The sequence below is a fragment of the Necator americanus genome, chromosome V, assembly GCF_031761385.1.
Source record: "Necator americanus strain Aroian chromosome V, whole genome shotgun sequence".
In the NCBI taxonomy this organism is placed as follows: Eukaryota; Metazoa; Nematoda; class Chromadorea; order Rhabditida; family Ancylostomatidae; genus Necator; species Necator americanus.
Window position 1 is genome coordinate 27,998,023 of NC_087375.1, and position 20,156 is coordinate 28,018,178.

Here is a 20,156-nt window from a genome sequence, read left to right on the forward strand (position 1 = left end):
CGCGGGGGCCCGTTTACGTTGCAGTAAAGCCGGAAATTAACAACGTACACTCCACTTGAATGCGAAAAGACGTCAGGCGTCAGTATGACGCCAAAAAAACGCGACGATTCTCAACAGTGATGGCGCCAGAACATCGCCTTGCGATAGCAAATGTCGGAGGCAGACGGGATGTTTAAAGGAGAAAACGCAGCAGTTGAAAATTGACTTTGGAAATAATTAAGGATAAATCCACCCTGATGCTTTCACCTACGACTATTTCCAGTGATAAAAAACTCTCGGAAGTAGTTGTTTTTGTCCATCCAGCAAGCTCTTCGAATTCCCAAGATAATCTCCGAAAAATAAATAGACGACATGAATAAAATTATCAGGTAGAACCCGTACAAACTGTCGAAAACAGATAAAATGTCCACTCAAGTATAAAGGATAAAGTGTCTGGCGTTAATCAATCCGGTTGCGATGCGGCAAGGCGTTCATTTCAATTCACAAAAGCTTAAGAAAACGCATGTCTAGCCTTTGCAATTACTTGCAGAAGCTAGCCGATGTGTCAAATCAGTGTTTTCGTCCTCTCAGACACGTCTGAATCAAATTTATCGACGTCGGAGGGATGAAGAGCTTGATAGGCACCAGAGCGGTTTCGAACCATCCATCGATCGTGAAGTCACGGCGGAAATTCCGCTAATTCCGTCACACTTGTCCCATCAATGACAGATCTGTTCTAACTTCAAAGGGCAACATTGCATTTGTTGCAGAAGTGTACACATGAGATCCAATCCATATGGATCCCTTCTTCTTGACAACATCGCAATTATGTACCTTTCGTCTTGAACATGAGCTCTGCGTTATTTCCGACTTATTGACAAAATGTTTCCAAAAACACCACAATTTCTTCGAGTTCAGACGAATCAGACGGAGGCGAACGCATTCTCGTATAAATATTCTGCCTCGTCTTATAGCGCCTCATAAATTTCTTATGGAATGCCCGCTCGACGCGCCTAATCTACGCGTGAGGTATGCGTTCAGCAGAACCTGTTAGGGTTCTGTAGAATCATTTCTAGGCTTGATGCTCAGCCCTCAATGCTTCACTGAGCACATGACCCGCAAAATAAAAGATAGAGGTGCTACACTGCGCAAATCTTATGGTTCTGCCAATCAGCAGTAAGTAATGTTCATTAAAAAAAGGACATCCACCTAATTATTGAAATTTCAGAATAACTCCACACGCGTCTTCTGAGCTGTACTGCAGTTTTTGATTCTTTTGTCACTACAGCGTTGGAATATTTTTACGCAAAACTCAAGGACGAAATAAATTATTTTGAAATTCCTCATGGGAAGTCTTTTTTTTTGAGAATTTCGCCATTTTTATTGCATCCACTAAAAGACGCTTTCGTTTAAGCGTATAAGTAGAAGGAATTTATATAAGTAAGTATACAAGTGGTTGTGTAAGGAAGGTGGTAGGAGGTATGTGAATCGGTCATTAATCCAGTTGTTTCTTCATTGTGCTTGCACAAAGTGCAAAATTTTTCTGTTGAACGAAAAGTTTTGCAGCAGCGATTCTTTGCCGTTACAGCAAGAAAACTCAGAGGAACCAGTGCAAGTTCTTTTTCTTTTCGAAAGAGAAGAATTGCGTCACGTCTTTTCACGGACTCAGCGAGTTCTTGGTCGGAACGAACTTCAGCAAGATGTATTTCTGCAACGAAGTGGTGGAAAAGAAACAACAAAGCTAGAAAGACACGGTAATTACCTACAGTAAGCGAACTCCATAATTTACAGCTTTCCAACGTCCATTATGACGTTCACGTGTTCACCTGTTTGAGTGATACATTAACAGAAAAACAGACTAATCATTCGTATCCAGTACAGTATTCAAAAAGAACCGAGCAAAAACCCTGAATTCTCCGTTTTCCACGATTTCTAAACATCGTAGAAAGATATTATTTCCCTCCATTTCTATTAAATAATAATGTAGTGGCGCCAAAAAATATTCATCAACAATAAAATTCTAATTGATGGAAAATTGTGCCCTAGAGAAGAATTTAATTTCGAAATGTATTATGTAATAGAATTTCGGCTTCTGAGCAAGTCTATCAAAAATTGTTCAAAGTCACGTGAAAGCCATGCACCCGTAATCCTATTTCCTGCCACTTTACCTCCGTAGTCCACAAAAAACATCCCACTTTAAGCATGAGTTGAGGTTTTCCAATAACGCTACAACGCTACAGAATCCGATTAAAATCAGATCCTAAGTAAATGTGTGGAACTCGAGAAGCTGGAAATGCTATTCAAAGATTTTAGGGCACCTAAGATTCATTGCTAAATGAGAAGAGAACTCAAGATGTGTTTTTAATTACCAAGCAGATAACCGCTGTCTTATAACTTACCACGTTCCTAAAAGACTAATGTCCAAGGATCGAAGTCAACGAACATCTGCATTAATTACCGGGGCAAAATTTTCGCCCCTTTATTGTCCCCATAAATCCTTATCGGAGTTATGGAATCAAGTCAACGCCTATACTAGGATACATAGAGGAACAATTTGCTGATTCCGTTGAACAGATAACCTCAGATACGGTCTCCGTTTCAGTGTATGTTCACGAGTTCAAGCGAGAGTAGCGCAATCGGTAAGAGGTTCCGCTGTGACCGTACGATCAATCGATGGTTCGAAACCGCGCTAGTGCCAGTCAAGCCTCTTATCCCTCCGGGATCGATAAATTGGTGACACGATGGAAAAGAGGATAAAACAATGACTTGATACATCTGCTGGCTCCCGCAAGTCATTCTATAGGCTAGACAAACGTTCGTCAAAAAGACTTCAAACGACTGAACTGAAGTGGACGCTTTGCGAATCCCAAGCGGATTGATCGATCCCAGACACTCTGACAGACTTTTCCATCCCCCTTTCTAACCTATGAATGACATGCCATAAAAAAAAAGAAAATGAACGAGCGAGATTTCGTTCAATTTCATATCTTCGAAGTGATGGATGTAGCCGTTGCAATTACAGGAAAAAGAAAAATTGCTCCATTATCACAGTCGACTGCCCAGCAGTGCACGTGAATAGAGAAGAAAAATTGGGATACACACGTGTCCACATGCCCTATTTTTGGGATATAAATAGTTTTTTGGCCTCAAACTCCCTTTTACTAGCATTCTAATAATGCCTCAATCTATACAGAAATTCTACATACACTGTGGTCCATATGAAGATCTATAGTCCATGACTAGCCATAGAAAATTCATTTTCTTGCATTTTTTGTGTGCTCTGCTGTCGGTGGTGTTATTAGTTTTTTTCCCATATTTTTAGTCCTATTCTGGCCAGTCTTACTCCCTTTTGCTAGATGGTATCGCTTGAGGATCGTTCACCAATAGTAGCTATGGGGAAACGCGATTTGTTGGTTTTCAAGATTTCAAAGACGCTCGAACGACGTCGAGAGCAAGTAATTAAAAAGTATAAAGCGCTTCAGAGAGACTGTAGGGGCTGAAGAAAATCTCGCCCGGAAATGATAGCGCGCATCTTCAAGAATTTTCGAAGGAGATTGGGTGCTTGGGCTGAACCTAAAAACAATAATTTTGAATGTGATGTGTGAGCTCCTATGTGGAATTTTGTGACTATCGAGCAAAAAAAAATTCTTATATGTCTTGATTGCTGCAAAGTTGTGAGTAGTTTTCTGCGTCACATTTTATGTGGACCTGTATACCTCAAATTCGCTGTACTTTCCTTATTCGATACGTCAGAATTCATGTAGAAAAATTCATGAAAGGCAAAAAAGGAAAAGAAAAAGGTACTGGATGAGTCGTTATCCACTCCACATCCTATGCCCATTGGTTCCAAGGACTTAGGTGATTGAAATTTGCAACAAATAATCTTTGATAGGTCTGAAGCGTAGCATAAATCCAAAAAATTTCAGTGCATTTAATTTATAACATTCCAAGAAAACGTTTGGCATCAAACAAATCATCGCGAAAAGATAACAGTTGACAGGAGTTAACGGAAAAATACGATGTCTGTCAGAATGCTGCACACGAAAACAATGAACAAGAGGAACACGACACGACACGATGTCCCCGGGGTGGTGAAAGAGAGCAGTTTCGGCAGATGGCGACGGACCAGCGAGAACACCATAAACGAATCGCTCCAGGACCAATTCCCCGCACCAACCCGGAAATGAGAAAACGCCGGATGCGCATTGCGTGGAACAAAAACCGTAAATAGCGTTGTTTTACGCTGTCGCAATATATTTCAACTAAAGTTTTATCCAGTTCTACCAGACAACTCGCCCATTTCTCTGACAAGCCGCAATCTTTCATTCGTATATGTCATCGCTTTGTGCTTTAATTTTTAAGGGCTTTGTTGGTCCTCTCTTCCAAGAACGGATCCCGAGAAAGAAAAGAAAAAGAGAAGCAAAGAAGCACAGAAACACGCAGATGTATGGGCATGCAATTCTTGCTTAACGAAGGAATTGAAAATTCACATTCTCGCACCCATAAAAACAGTAAACTTCTTGCTCGTCGCATTCAAACCACAAACGCTTTCATGTATTTTCAGGCAGAAACATCAGCAGCAATAACTACATTACTTAGATACTTAGATGGCCCGTCTTTACTGGACGTGCGGGCCCCAGCATCTCTTCCACTCGTTTCGTTCCCTCGCCATTGTCATCCAAGATGTTCTCAAGCTTCGTGAGCGACGTTGGCGAGGTCCTTGAGCCGTATCCAGCTGAGCTCTCAGCTGGTCCATCCGTGACTACATTACGACTTTTAACTCATATTCCAAAGCAGAACGGGGATGGAGACGTGAAGATTTGAAGAGGGAGTTGTAGGGCGTGGAACGGAGGGTAGGAAGGATTTTTTTGCTACCTAAGAGGGTTTCCCTTGATTGGTAAAGTGTGCAGCCGAGCGGAAAGTTTCATCTACGTTTCACGTAGTATAATCCTTCCTTGAATTTTCAATTACATGACAATATGTGGACTAAATCTATAAAACAGAAATAAAAAGAGGTATCGAAAATTAAAAAAAAAAACTTTGGGAATCGCTTCAGTCACCAAAGCTCTACCCACCGAAGGACTAGAACAGCAAAAGCGGCGAGAGAATAAGAGAAAAAACAGCGATCACAAGACCTCAACGAAAGTGGGAACTAAAAGCAGAGAGATAGTTCTGCTATTCCTCTTTTCGGTAAACAAATGAAGGGGTTCTTTTTGAGAAAACAACAAGAATACACGTAATCGAGGAAAACAAAGGTTTCTTTCACAATTTTGAAAACACACAATAGTCTTGAGTCAATATTTAAGGATAGTCATTACATTACAATATTTAAGGACTAGGCACATTACACTAAGGATTCTGTCGCGTATCTAGCCGTTTTTCACTACCAAGCTTTAGACCTCTTTTTGGAAAAAAGGAATAAAATGAAAATGAACCCCTGCAAAATTCGAACCCAGTAATCCTTCTAAATTCTTCTCTTTTTCTTCCTTTTGTTCAATCCATTTCTGTTTTTCTCTGATACTTCCCGTTTCCGTTTCGATTTCAGCACCCTTCATCCGTTTTCATCCATAATTTCGAAAGCACTCTCGTGCAGCCTGCAATACGGGCAGGCACTTCGTATGTCCCAACCATCGAATCCACTTAAACGCGGACGAGGCGCATTTTGCAACAATTCATTGTTTGCAGAGCTCATTTTTCGCTGACCTCTCGACCGCTTTCACAAACACATCTCGTTGAGTTCGTGGGATACACGAAGAGACTGCGCCACTGATGCCCCAGCGGTCTTTTCGTTAGAGCGGAGTTGAAGAGAGAAGAAAAAACTGCGTCACACTTGCACTTGCAGTGATCTCTTGAGCGAACGATGTGAGAATGTGCAATGGATACTTTTGCACTTCTTCGGGACAAGTGCAAAACGGCACGAAGAAACTCGCTGACGGACAGGTATTCGCTATCTCCCGCACAAAGTTCTCCTCAGATCGTTCGTGGATAATTTTCAGTGGAATACTTAGAGTCTATTCAGCTCTGAAGCCGGGAATCCATCAGCGAAACTGAGATGGATTTCAATGGAATTGAAGCAAATCCACGAACAAATTGAGTTAAACGGAAGTGGCTGAGGAACGAACATTCGCGGATCCCAGCGCGATCCATATTCCTGAGATCGCAGCACCTCTACGTATGTGTGTATCCCAAAATCAGCTAAGCAAACCCAGTCAAGCATTCTCATTCAATTATTTATTTACGCAGCGATACCATGTAGTAGCGAACGTAAACAGGAAGTGACTGGGTAGCGATTCCTACGGATTTTGGGTTTGTCCGAATCTATGAAGGCGAAGAAAAACTGGCAATTTTTGAAGTGTAGCGTAAAACTAGGCAAGAAGCCAGAGCAACGAATATCTTAAATATTTAATCTAAACTGAGTGAATTAATATGTAAATAGTAACTGTTAGTCGTTGATTAAAAAACAGTGGGAAATGTTCAAGAACTTAGATTGAGTGTATTTTGTATTATTTCATATATGAGTACCTCTTATTTTCCTCAGCTATGGGAAGCGTAAGCGGCAGAAATTATTGAAGATAGGACGCATGAAACAATCAATAAATATAAATAATAGCAATTAAATACAAGTAATACTAGTAATAATAAAATATGAATTAATTAATAAGAATAAAATGTAAATTTAACAAAATAAAATATAAATGATAGTAAAAAAATATAAGTAATAAATATAAGTATTAATACATACGAATAATATGTGATATTAATAATTAGTTATAATATAATAATGTATAATATTAAGATGTACGGGACAATTAGTAGTAACTGTACATCTTGTACGCTGATTATTTTTGCGACAGTAAAAAAAAAAGAAAGATAAGATAAGAAAACTATGAAACAGAAAAAGAGAAACAAAAGAAAATTTAACCTTCACTAGACGCATCACGTACGCGAACACCTGGCAACATGTACTTTTGCTACTCTTTGCCCTCGCCTCTCTAGATATTTTCACTTACTGAGGAATGAAGGAGGATTAATAGCAATGTTAACAAAAAAAAAAGAAGAGGAAGAAAAACTTCGGAACTAAATTTTGCATGTAAATATTGAGACCACTGCAATAAAACGAGGGTAAAAATAATTGAATGAAAAAGGATCGAGAGGCCAGGAAGTCCATTACTGTGATTTATGGATAACAAACCATCTCTTTACTCATATCTATTTATCATTTCGAATTGAACATGACATCATTTCTAATTTACGTGGAGCGAAGCCAAATCCTTCAGTAAAAAATAGATGTAGGTCCTGAGAAGAAAAGAGTTGGTGGAACAACGCCAATTACAATGCATTATTCCACGATTAAAACATGAAAGCCAAGGTTTTGTCGAAAAAAAAAAACGTTGCCGATAGCAGCGAGTTAGACAAAATGGGGGGAACGTTCAACCTCACTCACACAGCCTCCGCACGTAATTCGGAATCAATATACTCGTTTTCAGCTCGTAAACAATGACGAAATCCACTATTAAAACAATTTGAGGATTAGATACGAGCGGAAGAGAGTAAACACAAACATTGGCTGATTACCCATACTGTCAGCCATAGTACGGAAGAAAAAATATCGAGAAATCAAACGAGGAAAACAAACGATGAAAAATGAATGAGTGGAATGAGATTCTGTAAGCACACTTACCTTTGCTGCTTGAGTATCTCTTGTGAAGTACGTCAACGTGTCGGTCAATTTCAACTCTTCGTCATTTGCCGAACGAGCCTCCACCTTAACAATTCACCAAGTAATATTCTCGGATCTCAGGTAAACAAATTTAAAGAGCTGTGAAAATTTCTTAAGCTTCCTTACAGAGCTGTTAATCGCATAGACGTTCGAAGTTGACCACTGGGAAAACCAAGACTTCGCTTTCGAAGATTTTTTTCTTGAGATTTGGATTTTTATGCAGTATTTTTATTTTATCTCATTTTATTTTTTTTATTTTCATGCATTAGTTTCTTCCCACATACCCATGGAGCGACTAGCTTCACACAACTTAACTGAAACCCCACTTATCATTGCTACAAGCCGGCACCATTAAGAAACTATTTTGAGAGAAAAAACACGAGGAAAATAAAAATAATCATATAAAAATAATAATAATACAGATAATAACAGGAATTTAAGTAAAAAATAATGTAAAAAATATAATTTAGTTCAATAAATATATAAACAACACCACAATAACGTGTATGAATGTAATTATAAAAATTCGATCATGTACACATGGAACAGTGAAAAAGTAGAAAAATATTGACAAAGAGAAACAGTTCAGACTCACTCCCCGGATAACAATTCTAACGAGAAAAATGGGAAGCTGAGGGAGAAGGGAGGGACGTCCCGCGAGAAATTGCTCGACTTTCTCATTTCCCGAGAGAATATGTATCGCTTCAATTGAAGGGCCTCATTTCATTCTTAGGAGGACCAAATTCGTTGTGCTGAGAGTCGTGTTAAACCGGCTCCCGAACCCGTTTCGGAAATGGAATATATGTATGCAGATGGGTGCACAACAAGAGTCTAAGTTTCTAAATGACTGCACATCAGAAAAACACAAAGATCAGAGGTTTCATGGCAAATTCTCGAACATGCGCTGGAATTCACGAACGAACCTTCTTCAGTTTGTGCATTCCATCCGATGCGCGCACTTCGGTTCTCGCCAAAACCTTGTCCGGTTCAACACGTGCCATTCGTTCCAAGCAATCACCGATTTTTGCGTATGTTTCTGCCACATCTGAAAGAAATGCACGTTGACGACGTTCACAGTATGACCAAGGAATCACAGATTTCAAGAGAAACGATTTGAGATCAAGCTCTCTCTCTCTCAAAAAAAAAAAAGATAAAATGCCAGAAAACAGGTGCATTTTTTCATGAACAATGTTTGGAAATAAATCTAATCAAAAGAACCATGAATTAAAGACGGAACCTTGTGCAATAAAGCATAAAGTGTCCGGCGTTAATCAATCCTTTTGGAAGGCGCCACCACGTTCACTTCAATTCGGAATCGTTTGAGGTTTACGAACGTATAACTGGCCTACACGATAACTTGCGGTGGCTAGCAGATGTGTGAAGTCGGTGTTTTTATCCTCCCACACAATTTTGGTACCAATTTATCGACCCTGGAGGGATGAAGGGCTGGGTGAGCACTAGGGGGATTCGAACCTCCGGTCGACAGTGCAAGCAGCGGAACCTCGAACCGACTGCGCTACTCCGCCCTCTTGTGCAATAACAGAACGCGAATTGCTAGAAATTAATTGCGAGGACTACATACAAAGTGCTATAAAGAATGTCTGAGCGCCTTCGTCGCCCTTCATACCCGTGGGAAATTCGCTAAATTCAGCAAAAATTTAAATGAAGGCTATGGTTATTGGAACAGCATGGAAAAAAACTGAATTGGTGCAAAAGAACAAAAAAAGGAGGTGTAGAAAATCGAAATGAAGTGAAGTTGTGATTTTAAGGAAAAAAAAAAACTTCTCAAATCCTAACAACCGCTGATAACTTGACCGCTAGACAAATGTGATGCTGGGCAGCTTCCAGCGTACAAATGAAGAAAAAAGGAAAAAGTGGAGAAAAACTTAGCAGAGAAAGTAAAAAAAAAAAGAAAATTGAATTGAATAGGTGATGGACTATGTTCTTGAAACTTGTTGCGCTATTTCATTCATGTTAAATTTTCTGATGATTTCATTTTACCATAATTTTTCTATCCATTTTTTATTTCTATTGTATTTGTTTCCATCAATAGATAATTAACACTTAGTGAAGCAACGTTGTTTCAAAAGACGCTTGATCAAGTACATACCTCTCCTAGATGATTTTCCAAAAAAAAAGGAAGAACGAAAGTTTCAACCGACAAGATTTATCTGCCGCAGTTGCCACACTTTGTAGGAAGCAGGCGTTCTGCACAGACGTGTTTCAAACCATGATGGACTGCGATGCTTCAATCATCCTGACTGTACATGACGTCTTCAAAAATCCCTCTACCTACTCCTTGCTCTAGTGAATTGAAGCAATTTCCACTAGGTTTTCTCTTTTCCAGAAATGTCCTATGAGTATAGATGATTTCGAAGGAGGATGGTTGTGCGCACTTGAACTCCTCATCCAGTAGTTTATCTAGGATTGTCACATCAACGAAAACTTTCCCGGGTCTGAGCCTCAAAAATGTGGGTAAAAGATTTTCAACATTCCGGTAAATTTTCTAAGTAAAAGTGACTGGCGAAAACTGTACGGGTATAAGCTGAAAAAGCGTTTGCCTATACACCCACAACAACAAACAAAAAATATTCTGCAACACTTATGAAAGAATCTTTCAAGAAAAAGAAACGGAAGGCACTAAGAAGTGGTAAAGTAATTAAAAGTAATTAGTAAATCAAGTAATCCAAGCACTTCCATTAAGGAAGCGAGTCACCCCGCTGAGAAAATGAAACCTTATGAACTCTCCGGAACTTCCAGCAATAATGAACGCATGAGAAACAAGAAAAAATCAGAAGCACAAAGGAAGAAAGCGAAATAATCTCGAAAAAGACATTCAGGAAGAGAAGGAACAACCTTTTTCGTTTACTAGCCGATTTTATCGGAACTTTCGCTGCAGAAAAGCATGCAGATTGAGGAAATCGCTGTGTGAATAATGATGTTGTTAAATCGAATTCAAGGAGAAAATTTTAGTTGACAACACTATCAGGAAAACGTCTCGAACACCTTCCCGACATTGGCCACATTTTCAGGTCAGTAAAGTTGAAAAGAGGGACTGACTTGCATCTTTCAACTTCTCAGCACTCCCTCAAATTTTCCCTACAGTATTTTTGTCTCTTACATTTCTCACTTGATCACTCTTTTACTTCAATTTCTTTGTTCATTCACTCAGTAACATTTCCATCGCATTCAAACAAAAAATAAGCGTCACCTCAGACAAAAAAGTCCCAACAGTAAATCCTTAAAGAGAGCGTTCCTAGGAATTTCCGATGCTTAGGAGAGAGGGAATCAAACTCGTGCAAAAGAATACGTAAGGACAGAAACAGCATTTTAAAAAAATTAAAATTTTTCTTAGAAGTTCGAAATTTCTACAGTAGTACAACTGAACTACCAGAACCACCTCAACTTGATAGGAATACCTGGAAATCGCTAGTTCACTTGGTGGTTTTCCACACTATGTGCGGAAAACTGCGATCATTGGTGGCGCCAATGGTCACAGTGATTTATGAAATATTTGTTCTGTTCACAGTAAATTACGAATTACTTCCATAATCATAAAGCAAACAGATTAGTATAAATCTAACAACAGAAACAGAAAAACACGATAAGCTCGCCGTGTTATGTCAGAAATATGCGCATTTGAAATTGTTAAAAATACTACATTTAAAGCCATTCTCATCTTTGGTCATGGACTGGAATGAGAACGGTTTATTTAAGATTCTATCACTAGAATCCATGATTGTACAAAACGTTTTTCAAAAACGCATAAGATTTTTTGAATGGATTGGAATAAATTAGTAAATGAATGTATTCTAGTTATAGTAGGGTCAGAAGCACGATGCAGTCGCATAAGCGGCTGGGATCGAAGCGGTATGATTAGAATCTAGGGGGACCCTTGCTATAATTAGCGATAGTCTTACCTTGGTTCCAACCGCTATCTCCACCGCGCCGCTTGGACCGCAGTCGCTTTAAGGGATCACCCCACGAATCTGGGGTGGTACGGGCGGGGTCGTAGATTGTAGGGGAGAGGGTGATTCCGTCCATCTCTCCCTGCATCACTGTAGACGGACGACCTCGGAACGCTGTTTCTTACGACGGTTTCTGTTGCAATGCGCAACGTTTGCGCCCTGCCTCGCCTGCGATTCGTACGAATGGGTTTTCGACGAATCGCAGGCGGTAGGGCTGAAAGGTAACGCGCTGCCGTCGAGAGTTCCGTTTACACTGATACAGGGAGAGATGAACGGAATCACAGTTAACGGATAAATATTGGATATTAATTAGCTTTACATGCAACTTAAAGGTCACAGTAACAGCTGTCGGCAAAAGCAGAAAGAGCAGAGTACTCTGCACAGAAATAATAATTACTTTTTAGAAAAACTGAGCTGCTCCATCGGAATGCAATCTATGTGAAACTCCTGAGCTAAGCTTGGCTTGTATGCAAGAAAGTTTCTTTATTTAAATCGGAGGCAAGAAGGTTCGAGATTCGTCGACAGAAGAAGAAATAGGCATAGTCATTCATTAATGAATTCTTTGTGGCTTCTAGTGGGTTTCCGAATGAACCCTCTATTCTGCTGGAAACTGATACCAGCAGAGAAATGAACTGATACGCATACATAACAGAATTTTAGAAAAGGTAGCTCTACTAATCATTTTCAAATACACATAAGGAAGGAAAGTGAAACTGAAACTCTGACACCCATACTTTAAAAACAATCAGAGTTTGACTACAGAAAATTTCTCGCGGATGCTTCAGTGAGGAACCCTACGACAGGACTTGCTGTCTCTACCCTCTGTTTCAACAACGAGAACCATTTAACAGCTGAAAAATCTACAATGCTCCAAGCGGATGTACATAGTCTGAAGATCGAGCGAGATTATCAGAGGAAAAAATCGTCGCGGCACTTTTTCTCAAAAATCTCTGCCTACAAAGCAGTCTCGCACAAAAACACTCTGATCTCATTGGTTCCCAGCTGCACTGTCACCACCCAGCACTTAACGACATAATGTACGATGACGAGCTTTACAAACTCAATAAAACCTGTTAGAAATTACGCCGAAAACGATCCCATCTCACAGCAATCCGCGAAAGAATGCTAACTATACGTCCTTCGGAAAAAAAATGGACGTAAAATCCAGAAATAAACCAATCAGTGCATTGGTGGACAACAAACATCCCATGTTTACAGCAACAAGTCATTGCTTTCGCGAGTTGTCCAGACAAATAGATCAACATTCGTGCGGGAATCCCCCGCTAGATGTGGTCCAGAGATGTTGAGAACACTTTTGATTAATGGGTTTGACGCATCAAACACTCCCTTGAGATTTCCTTTGGAATATTAGAAATTAATAACTGCACCAGATGAATTGGGTTATCCGTCACCTCGGAATGCTCGACTTTCGATGAATCTCAGAAGAATAAGATGCTGCTAATAAAAATTGATTTCCACGGCAGACGTGGTCTACAACATCATCTCAGTTTACTATGCGGTACGGTCAAATATTTGAAGCACCACGATGTCTTAATATTGCAGTCAATTCCGAGTTCAGGAAAGACTCCAAATATTGGAGAAGAAAAATTTCGCGAGATTTTCTGACGCTGCAGTTAAGCAGTTCTTCTGGGTTTTCTGCGGTCTTTCCCAGAAAACCACCACTACTAGCGTTGACTTTCCATCAAAAGCGTTTTTTTTTTTTGCGAACAGGACGTAAAGAAACGCCCTGTGATGTTGAAGTGCTGCAAAACACACTTCGGACTCAATTTTCCTCAGCCAACAACAACAAAAAAGCGATCGAACTCCACAGAACGGATCAGATGAAACCGATTTATGAAAGAGAGAAAATTTTCGGCTGCCGAAAAAAAAGTTGGAGTGAATTTTTCTTGAAAATAAGGAAAAAATTTTGAACTGTGAGCTGAGCTTCACGCATTTGAGATAACATCGTGATTGGGAGAGAACTATCTAAAAAAGTTCTCGAGACATAAATTTGCAAAACTGAAGTGCTTAGGAACGGAAACGCTGCTTAGGAACGTCATTATAAGCAGATAAGGACTGCATTAAAAGAAAACTACCGGCCATGTCTAGGTTCCTCTACAATAAATTTGCTTTTCGAATGTGAACAGGTTGGGATTCAGATTAAGAATTGCACTAATTGGTTGAAAACCAGAACATTCTCCGAACCAATCTATTTGAATCTTTTCTTTTTTCAGAGAACCAGCTGTGGGGATTGAACTTGAAATTGATTTGAAAACCTGATTACGTGTGTTCGGATTCGATACGAACAACTCGTCGAGCTTCAATCGTGCGAACCTCTTCAGGAGTTGGAAACCTCTCAACCGAACGTTATCTTTGGAACATCAATTTTCACTGGCTTACGCAAACCTCAACGCTAAGGAACTAGAAGCAAAAATATAGGTGTAATCCCATTAAACCCGCACTGAACAAAACTCAAAACTCGACCTAATTCATTCGATTCTCTGCAAACAAATATGCAGCACACAGAAGTTTTATCCTTTTAGCACTAAAATACCGGAAACCGTTGTGTAGCCGACTCTAGGCAACCGCCAAGAAAAAAATGCCGGAAGGTACCGTACGCATATTTAGAAGTGGAGCGAACAAATGAAAAACTGAACTTGAATTCAGCTCAATGAATTTCGGTGACGAAAAAACGAAGGAAGAAATGAGTGGAACGGATGTGGAAGATGAGTGGGTCGACAGGCATGTGATCGTTTGCGTCGGAAAAAATAAACTTCGGCGCGGATCTGTGGCGCCAAGCGAAGCGAGGAGGTCGCCACAACACACACACACAAACATGACGGAAATATCACTCAGAGCAGGGGATCTGCTCGGATGAATCCGCCGTATAGCTCAACGCCCCCGGCGGAAGACAAGCACCTGTTCAGTGTGTGAGTTCCAATTGTGTCTGGCAGCCTCAGAGGGTTTCCCTCCTGCCTATTCCTATTATTTTGAGAAAAACTTTCACGTACGTAAGATGGTAAACGATGACGAAAATAAAGAAATCGTCTGGAACACGACGTCCTCGTAAATAACTGCTAAAGTGGGCTATTCAGCATCTAAGCCGCTGCACTGAACACACCGGAAGTGGGCGTGGTCGGGCAGGCATTCACGGTTGTGCTCAACAACCGTTACTGATTCTTAGATTCTGTACGTAGCGTATCCAGCAATGATACGATTCTGACAGAGACTGAAGGAAAAAAGAATATCCAGAAAAATAGGAGTTAGAAAATCCGACTGCCGTAAAACTAAAATGTATGAGGATCCATGAAGCTACATCATACGAATTATTTAAAGAATCTTGAATCTCCTGGAATCTAGTATGTATCGGATATTCATCGCATGAAACCATCAGATAAACATGAGACCCAAAAAAAAAACAGGATATCCGCTACTTCGCTATTTCCGCTTTTAAAGAAAACCCATCCAAACAAAAAAAAAAGAAACATTTAATGGTGGTTGGAGGAAGTTACGATTAAATATTCACCTTCCGTATAAGAGATGTTGTTGTCATGGTTTCTTCCTCTTTCAAGTTATACTTATTATTTATTAAATATTATATTAATTGTTTTTATTATTATTTTTTATAATTGAACATGTATTGATTGAGACAAAAGTAAAGTTTCGAACCTCAAAATTTGTTTCAATTTCCTTCTTACATCACAGTGAACACTATTACGAACTTCTACAAGATTTTTTTTCAGAAAACAGTTATCAGATATGGTTCCCGAGTGATCATTCCTTATCTCCTCAGATTTCACGGGAAAAAAGAAAAGCTTTCAAAGAAAAGAACGTATATCCAAAGCGGTTCCTGATGAATCGCTGAATTAGTGACGAATTAATGTCACGATGTGATTTTTATCTTTAAAAAGTGAAGATCAGCAGAACGTGCTCATTCATCGAAATTCCTAAATAATTCGGTTAGTTGTGCAGCAAAATTATCGGCGCAAGAAGTAGTAACGCAGAACCGCGTGCAACTCGCAGCACAACTTCACTCCATGATTTCCTATTATAAGAAAAAAAAGGAAACTGGAAAAATTAGAAGAAAGAATGCCCTCGTTCCTAATTACATTAGGTATCCAGTCGTAGATAGCGCAGCGAAATCCTATAAAATTAATTATTACGAGAAAACCTCAGTTCTCTCGAGTCCCTGGAAATTTAGCAACGATTTGGATACAATTTTTCAGGAAGAAAAAAAAAACGAACTTCTATGTGAAGCCTATGAGGTGGAAGGCGAAGCAGGAGAATTACACTTTTTGAAAAAATTCGATGACAAGCACATAGCTGTATTTCACCTCCGAAAAAAAGATGAAAAAATTCCTAGGGGAAAATTGTCAAAACTTCTCTTTCTCAGAAATATGAGAGATATATAATTATGGATGTGCAGTATGGACTTAGAAATCTTCAAGGGACGAATTATGAGAAAAAAAACAGCGAATTAGGAAAAACATACGCTAATGATAATATTAGAGGCAGCATACCAAGTTATGCGGATTTCAGGTGGAGTATCCGTCTACGGGGTCGTAGATCATGGAGACCGGGGTGGTTCCGTTTATCTCTCCCTGAATCACTGCAAACAGCCGGCGCCTGGATGCTGTTTTGCACAATGCCTTCTGTTGCAGCGCGCCACCCTTGCACGCGTATCGTCCCTTACAGCCTATCGGGGCAGTCCGAATTGATTTTCGACGAATCGCAGGGGTGGAGGCGGCGAAAGGGGTGGAGCGTTGCAATAGATAGCGTCGTACAAAATAGTATTCTGGAGGCGGCTGCTTGCAGTGATGCAGGAAGAGATGAGCGGAACCACCCCGGTCTCCATAATCTACGAAAAGGGAGTTCACATTTTAGAAATTGGATGTGCCCAACGAAAGTATGGAAGATCTGTAATATCTCCGTTATCTATTTCCATACGTTTACCAAAATTATTTATGACAATTTTGCTGCTCACAACGAATATTGTCACAATTAATAGTGCAGTTTTTAAAGAGTTTCGTATCAAAGTTTAAACAGCAGAATTTTTTTCAATGATGACTCGTATTATTCCCTGAATCTACGAGCAAAGCAACATATACGATTGCATTCAATTCTGTTGCAACCGTGTAATAATGTTATTGGAAATGAGAAGAACTGGATACTTCACGATCTATCATTCTTTTCCTTAGTTAGAAGCGTCAAAATACGCACTTCGCCGAGTCAGCTGAAGAAAATTCGAATCAGTAAGAGCTGACGGTGCACGAAATTCTTTCTCTTTCCGAAATTTCCCCAGAATCGAACAGGATCAAAGAAATGTTATAGGATCTCTTCCATATTTGCATCACGCATAATTAGTAATTTTCACAGGGTTAACCTTGGGAAAAAATGAACTGAAAGATGAACGTTAACTCAAGATATGAGGGAATAAAAATAATACTCGGAAATCCGTAACTGTCCAGCGAAATGTAACCTTTTCCCGCTTGGCCGTGGTCTTGATTTTGTGATATGTAGGATGAAAGTTGGTTCTGGAGAGAGGAAGCTAATAAGTTACTTTCATAAATTGATTCAAACTTTTTCAAACTCTTTAAAAGGGAATTAGCGAAAGCGCTAGTATAACAAAGCTCATGCTGATGAGTTATACAATTCATTGTAAGCACAACAAAAAGAACTCAAGTGAACTAGAAGATCACCGATTCCTGAAATAAAAATCCAGCAGAATAGCAGAACCTATGGAGGAGCTTTAGAAGAGATTGAAGTAGGAAGAGGAAAGAAGTACGAGAAGAAGCTTGAAGACGAGAAAGGTCGAAGCACAGAAGGAATGATGAAGGAGAAAACAAAAAATAAGGGCAAAAGAAAAAGAGCAACAAGATGTTGGAGGAAAGAAAGATATTTCAAGGAAAACATGAGAAGGAGGAAACAAAGAATAGAAATTCCAAAATACTGCACTATGTACGTACTACCTGTGGTTCTATTGTCAAAGATTACTATTTACGCTAACGACGGCAAGCATAGAAATCTACAAACACACGGAAGCAAATGACCGCTGCTCCATTCGTCTTGTCCAAAGAATGATCTCAGCAAATCTTCCGACTTCAAGCACAGTTGGAAATCTTTTCCTGGAGGCTTCCTCTTTTCAATAAAAGCATCGTTTTGGATAATTGGCGTGGTTAGTTCTAACATAAGCGAAAAAAGAAAGTGTAAACAGGAAACCAAAACAAATTCGATCGATGGCATAAACAAAAACACAACCGTTCATAACGAACCGTCCACGAAAATAAATACGAATTCAATTAAGCAGAAATTCAACCACACATAATTTTGTCTACTACGCCTCAGCGAACAGCCAGCTTCCTCGATCGACTAGACTAAATTGGAAATGTACGTCGGCACAACCTTACACCATTACGAAATACCAATCTTGGTGGCATAGCGACGGCCCCCGAAACCATCGGGGCGTACACTCACCCGGGGGGAGGGGGCAGCGCGACAACCGACGAGAACGACGACAGCTGCTGGCGGCCTGGAATGAACGACCAGACAGCCGGCCAGTGGCGGCGGCCACCCGTCGTCGATGTACCGCCCCGATCGTTGCAGCAGCGGTAGCAGCCGTTTGCAGCGGCAGCAGAGTTCGAGAAAAAGATGCACTCGAAACGCCGCCGTCGCCCGCCCGCCCGGGCCACTCAGCACAAACGCGCAGAATTTGTACGCCGCTGCACGTACAATGTGCACTCGAAGGTCGTTCTCACGGCATCGATGAAACCCACCGAGAAAAAAAATCCTCTTAACGCTTGAGGTCAGCGATATGTACATCTGCGGGCAGCTGTCGTTCGACAGAGGCGAACATGTTTTTCATAACCAGTTGAAATTTCATATTTTTCAGCGATCAACTTACATTTACAAATGATTTCTGCACAAACAATCTCCTATGGGGTTGATGAGCGTAGAATGTAATACGAATAAATGAAATAAGAATAATGAATGAATCTAATATGAAATATGGAAGAATATTAACGCGAAATTCATAGTTTATAATTTATTGAAAAATTCAGTAACTAATCAATGCAAGAAAACATGAATTTTCTTTTTCTTACGAGATTCTTGATGATGACAATTGATCAGAGAGAGCAATTGCATGTTTCTGAGTCGAGGCTCTTCTATCTACGACTATCGAACTTTCGTGGATCTTCGGAACAATGCGAATTTCATCTTTCTCGAAAAATCGAAAACTTTAGGCCATCGATCCGGTGAAAGAGATCAAAAAGAGGAGAAGAGAGGAGCAGAGAAATATGGAAGAAAAGGATGGATGAGAAGGGAGAGAAGTAGCTCTGCTGAAAAAATAAATAACTAACAAAAACTGACTTTTAGTTAGTCTGACACGTACGGAATCCTCATAGCTTTGAGCTTTGTGCAGCCACCCTGTGAGCAACGGGCTTACGAAGAGAGAATCAGACTAGTATCTTAGGAGTAGAAGTAAAATACAGTTTTTTTTTTGTATTTTATTCGATCACATATGTAAATAAATTGTAGTTATTTATTCGGTGATATCACACTTTCCATAAATTCTAGCGCAGCTGTTCTGTGTCCTATAAAAATCCGATTTTTGTCTAGAAATCAATCTTGTTCCTGATCTGTGATTTGAGATTTTTGACGTACATCGGTTGTGCAATGAGTAGGATACGGTAGCAATTGTTGCATTCAAGTCAAAATTCCAGAGTAGTAAAAATAAAATTCTAAGTGAGTATACGAATTAGTGAGTATAAGAAAAGAAATGGAAAAAAAAACTCTGACAAAATAATTTCTTTTTTAATGTGTGCTGCTAATAATACTAGGAAATCGAGAAATAGTAGGTCGGTGAAGAAGAAAAAACATGGAGTTCTTGAGGGAAAGATGATAAGATTATAGGGATATATATAGCTATTGTAAATCTAAATGTCCCAGTAATTTCGTATGAGGTTCTATGTAGTTCCCAGGGAAACCGATCGTGCAGATCAATTCGAAGCTTCTTTCAGCAACATCAAAGTAAACATTGATGAGTCGTGTAAGCATTATTTAATCAACAAAACTAATCCAATGAAGGATCTTCAACAAGAAAAATACCGAAGAGCCGCAGCACGGATTTCATTCCAGTATACATCGTTATTCAGCCAAGAAACCTGCGGTAATACGAAAATTTGGTAACCGGTCCATCTACATATCAGCACCGATCTATGTTTCTCAAACATGACGTTGCATGGGCTTAATCGAATGCTGAACATAAGTTCCTACTGTTATTTCGACGTATTGTATGGTAAGAAAAAGTAAAAGGATGAAGGGATAATAAAGATAAAATGAGAAGAAAGAATAGATAATAATGCAGAAAATAAGATTAGTAAAAATACTTCTAGTAGTCATTACCGGAAGACAGCCGATTCGATGCTTAAACTTCTTTAGAAAGTCCTTCAAAGAAAAATACGATGATTTTCGAGACCATTGCGAGGAAA

The 20,156-nt window shown here is 39.6% G+C and overlaps 1 protein-coding gene across 2 annotated transcripts in view; it reads right to left on the minus strand.

Moving 5' to 3' along the window:
• Positions 1-20,156, minus strand: part of RB195_015450 (uncharacterized protein) — a gene marked incomplete at both ends in the record, with an annotated part of 54,418 nt that overhangs the window by 14,840 nt on the left and 19,422 nt on the right. Inside the window, 4 exons of one of the 2 annotated variants that reach the window (XM_064206173.1) lie at positions 4,575-4,741; positions 5,432-5,528; positions 7,661-7,744; positions 8,623-8,700. In XM_064206173.1, the coding sequence (XP_064062054.1) occupies positions 4,575-4,741; positions 5,432-5,528; positions 7,661-7,744; positions 8,623-8,700 (426 nt within the window). Of the gene's footprint in view, positions 1-4,574; positions 4,742-5,431; positions 5,529-7,660; positions 7,745-8,622; positions 8,745-20,156 lie in introns of those variants that run through there. The other variant, XM_064206172.1, reaches the window with a different exon arrangement.